The sequence below is a fragment of the Montipora foliosa genome, chromosome 9 (genome assembly GCF_036669935.1).
Source record: "Montipora foliosa isolate CH-2021 chromosome 9, ASM3666993v2, whole genome shotgun sequence".
Lineage (NCBI taxonomy): Eukaryota > Metazoa > Cnidaria > Anthozoa > Scleractinia > Acroporidae > Montipora > Montipora foliosa.
This window is the reverse complement of record NC_090877.1, coordinates 1,713,111-1,717,592: the sequence shown is the minus strand read 5'-3', so window position 1 is coordinate 1,717,592 and position 4,482 is coordinate 1,713,111. Positions and strand designations below refer to the sequence as shown.

General features: G+C 37.8%; 1 protein-coding gene across 1 annotated transcript in view; it reads right to left on the bottom strand.

Moving 5' to 3' along the window:
* Nucleotides 1–954: 954 nt before the first annotated feature.
* Nucleotides 955–4,482, bottom strand: part of LOC137970521 (transient receptor potential cation channel subfamily M member 7-like) — a gene marked incomplete at its 3' end in the record, with an annotated part of 28,909 nt that continues 25,381 nt past the window's right edge. Inside the window, exons 9-10 of the mRNA XM_068817042.1 lie at nt 3,258–3,426; nt 955–1,025 (exon numbers count right to left, since the gene is read on the bottom strand). Of these exons, the coding sequence (XP_068673143.1) occupies nt 955–1,025; nt 3,258–3,426 (240 nt within the window). The remainder of the gene's footprint in view (nt 1,026–3,257; nt 3,427–4,482) is intronic.

Genomic DNA, 4,482 nt, shown 5'->3' with positions numbered 1-4,482 from the left:
CCACGGTAGAGAAAGGAACTCCACCCCACACGGTTTACTTTGAAGTACAGTTCTCCCCTCAGTGGTTTCTGGTTTTGCATTCAAGCATCTATTCTAGTTCACGTGCTCTATACATGTTGTACCGCCAACTAGAGTTTGCAAGTCACTGCAAATGGGGTCTAAAATGCAGCTGCCTTTCATTGACCAAAACGAAAGCTTCGGCTACTTTGGTCACAGTGCACATATCAACAAACTTTTTAAAGCCATCGTATGCTGTATTAACTTTAATAGTGTGCAATAAACTTGAACTTGAACTTGACAAGCACCGTGGCATTTATGAAGATACCAAAACTCTCCTTGTCAGTGTTTTTTGTTTTTTGTTTTTTTTTTTCCTTTAAGGGCGGGTTCGTCTTTCTCTGGCTTTCCTTATTCATTCTGTTTCTCGCCAGCCTTTGTCAGCAGAGCGTCAAGTTTCTCCTCAAGTTTAGACGTCGCCTCACGAAGCTGAACTTCCATGTCATTAAGTTGTGATGTCACCTCCGATAATTTACCTTTCGCTTCGGTGAGTTCAGATTTGACTTCTTGCATTTGCAGGTCTTGATATTCTTCGTCATCATCTCGCGCGCACATCTGGAAATTTAAGACGAAACCCTAATTGACAAAAAATAACAATATACCTGGCAATGCAATCTCGTGTCAAGTTTAAAATGATGTGCAGAAAATACTGCATTAGGAAAATACTACATTAGGAACTTAGCAGAACAGTTTTGCAAACTGTTCTGCTAAGTTGTTTTGTTTGTTTGTTTGTTTGTTTTTTCCCGTCTTTTTCACCTTTGCCAACGCACTGCTTTTGTAGCGAAACCCAATGAAAGGGTACAAAGGGTCGTCAGGCTTGGCTTTTATGAATCTTTCGACCCCTTGACTTTGTATCCTGGTGCCATTAACAGTAAACCTAACAGGAACTTGAATTTTCCCGTCTGTCTCTTCCTCGTGCTCAAACATGACGGTACATCGAATGATGTCACCTCGACGGATTCTTTCAACACCTGTACGAGACAGAACAGTCAATTACAATTTTTCAAAAAAGGAAATTAATTAAAAATAAGTTATACGACTCTCTCAAAATATGGTAACTCTAATTTTCAGCACTGTAAATCAGAAATATATTTATGTTCAAGTAAGGCCTGAAACTACTGTAACTCTTTCTTCTCTGTTAACATTCCGAGCTTTCGCTGATCCATGGCATCATCAGAGATAACAAGAATACTCAGCATTGAGTTTTTCACACATCTTTATTTTATACATCATTCCGTATATGAGCTCGATGATGAAAGTTTTTAACTTATCCCTCATGATGCCGTGGATCGGCGAAACTTCGGAATTTAACAGAGGAGAAACAGTATAGTTACAGACCTCGCATGAACCTACACATTGTTACAAAATCCCACTGAAAGACAACATCCAAAGAAAAAAGATCTGAAAGATTTATGGATCTTTTGTAGGGTAGGTCTCGCTGGCTTACTACCATATCCTACGAGTGCTTAGAGAATAATGCTTTACATATAAAGTGGATAATGCAACCTTAAAAGAAAAACAGATGTCTTAGGTAATTTTGATCACCGCAGTGAACTTAAGCAGTTGCAATGAAGCCTGAAAAAAAAAATCCATGCATGGACGAGATTCGAACTGCGCATGACCGTGCCGACTGCTCAACAGAGTCATCTAGTAGATGGTCAGTTGCGAGTTTGTATCATATCTCGTAAGACGGAAGTGTGCAGAGCAGTGTGAAGCACAATCGCACGGTCATGCGCAGTTCGATTCCCGTTCAAGGCTGGACTTTCTTTTTCAGGCGTCATTGCAACTGCTTAAGTTGCTCACTTCACTGCAATGATCAAAACATTCCTTATCCGAAGTACGATATATGGTATTTCATATTTGGAGAGAACATGCCCGGAAGAACATCCTAAATCTGGCTTCTTTAGAGAATAAGGTCACAGAGTCTGTAAGCCCAAAAATATTGCAATCATATCTTTGAAATGAAATGTTCTCTACCAAACTTTGTTTAAGTGGACCCTTAAGTGAATTTACTTAACTGTTGAGGTTCCTTAAAGAACAAGTTCGCATTTAGCGACCATGATTTCATGCGCCTTGCAGCCGCAAGATGGCAGGATTCCATGTCCAGAGGACAGAAAATTTGAATTTTTTTCAACTTCCCACATTGATTTTTTGTTCATTTTTGGACAATGTGGGGATAATTGTAAATAAAATCTGTTTCTGTTTCTGTTTCTTTTTCTAAGCCCGGTAAACAATTTGCCATGTAATTTCATGCTCTATGTTGTTATCTTTTAGCGACCATACGTGTTTGCTGAGTTCAGTTGAATTTCTATAGGTCTTATTTTCAAAAGATGTTTATGATTTCTATAACGTGTCGCTAAACCGTACAGCAGTTCAACAAAACGTTGTAATTTATGCTTGAGCGAGAAATTTATCATTATCTGTGAACCGGAGCGCTGTACATTGAACAAAAGAAACGAGTTAGTATCATCATGCAGGCATCGAGCGAAGGCGCTACAACAGAACTATAATAAGCTTAGCATGTATGCAAATTTACGTAGTGTTTGTGATATAATATATTACATAATGATACTATAATATAATGTTGCTAAAGATAAATTAAAGATACATTGAACAAAGAACTAGTATTTAAAAAATTGGGGGGAAGGGAGGGATAGCAAACAGCATTGAAAAAAGAACAAAAATAAACAAATAAAGAAGGAAAGAGACCAGCATGCAATAAACAAACAGCATAGACCTGTCTGTGCAGTTAAATCACCATTTGAATATCAAACAGAGCAGTTGTCATTTGACTGGCAAAAGATTAGATGGGCTTTGTAAGGTGCAGTGTTTGTTTTGGTGCAAAGGGTACAACATAAGACCGGAGCAGAATACTCAAAATTTAATTTATATACCTATTATTTTTTGGCTTTTGAACAGTAAAAGATATGTTGAGGGGAATGTCTGCTGTTATAGGAGTGGGCAGTGGAGAGCAACAGCATATGAAAAAAATTCCAAACAAACGAACGATTTGTATAAACCATACCAAATGCTCAATATGAATTGCTCGCTTTTTTCCTATCCCTCAAGTACAGCTAAAAGCATACTGCAGCATCGGAACAGTAGTATAAGGGCTCGAACTGAACTAGATATTGCTTAGAGGCTTGATGAAGAGTAAAATAACTCGTGGGATGTTTGGTGAACTAGCTAGCTACTCAACGCACCTGTGACTTCTTTTCCCCCAAAGCCTGGGAGGCGACTGAAATCAAAGATTCTCAAATCTGTATTAAATCCGACAGTCCCTCTAAATCCTGGCGTAATTTTGCAATCCCAAGATTCACATACCACACCAAGTGTCAGGGAACTTGCCTCCACACTCTCTAGGATCATCATCTGAAAATGAGGAAAACTATGACGCGCCAAAGCGGACAAAAATAATTCCTCCAGATATATACTACTTTTTCTAATTATCAACGATGAAATGATATATGAAATCGATCATATATGAACTGCGGATATGACTGAATCAAGTGAAGCTATGATCCTCGCAGTTATAAACGCAATTTTTGCAAACCCCGTTGAAGTAGAGAAGCCTAAAAAATTCAGGAATTCAACGCGGTTTGCAAAAATTGCGTTCATAACTGCAAGGATCATAGATTCACTTGATTTCATATCCGCAGTTTATATATGATCCATTTCATATATCATTTCATCGTTGATTCATTCCTCGCGATAACATTAGAACCCACAAATGACCAGCTCCCAAAGTCAGTGGCTTCATAGCTCAATGGTTAGAGCGTCGCACCGGTATCGCGAGGTCACGGGTTCAAACCCCGTTGAAGTCCTGAATTTTTTAGACTTCTTTACGCAATTGCAAAAATTGCGTTCATAACTTCGCTTGATGTCTTCAAATTATATAGCATTTGTTTCATATAGACATATCTTGATATAGAATTTTTTTTTTAGTTGTTTTCAAATAAATACTTCATCTTGAACATATTTGCAGCTTTTTGTTACAAATTTTGATACTTACTTGAGATAAATAACACACAAATATATATCTTGAGCCACGTAATTTTAACTTGTTTCGCTGAGCTTCACATAATCAGAACTTGTCTGCAAATTAAACTCGGAAGAAAAATGGCCGGTACCTTTTGGGCAAAATAAACGTTGTCATCTAATCTTGGCTGTGTTTAGATGAGAGTATGTAAACACGGTTGTAACATAAAACGAATTTTGATTGGTTATGTGTTGTCAGACGCACGTTTTGATTGGCTTTTAGGAAATATGAACGTGTATCACAAGTACTATATATTTACAAGAAGTAGTATTAATTGAGAGGAAGTACTTTTGTCCGCTTTGGCGCGTCGTAGAAAACAATGGTTTTTTTTTTCTTTTCAACTTGACTGAAAGAAGTTTAAGAGTACCGCAGGTCCCCTGAAGACCAGT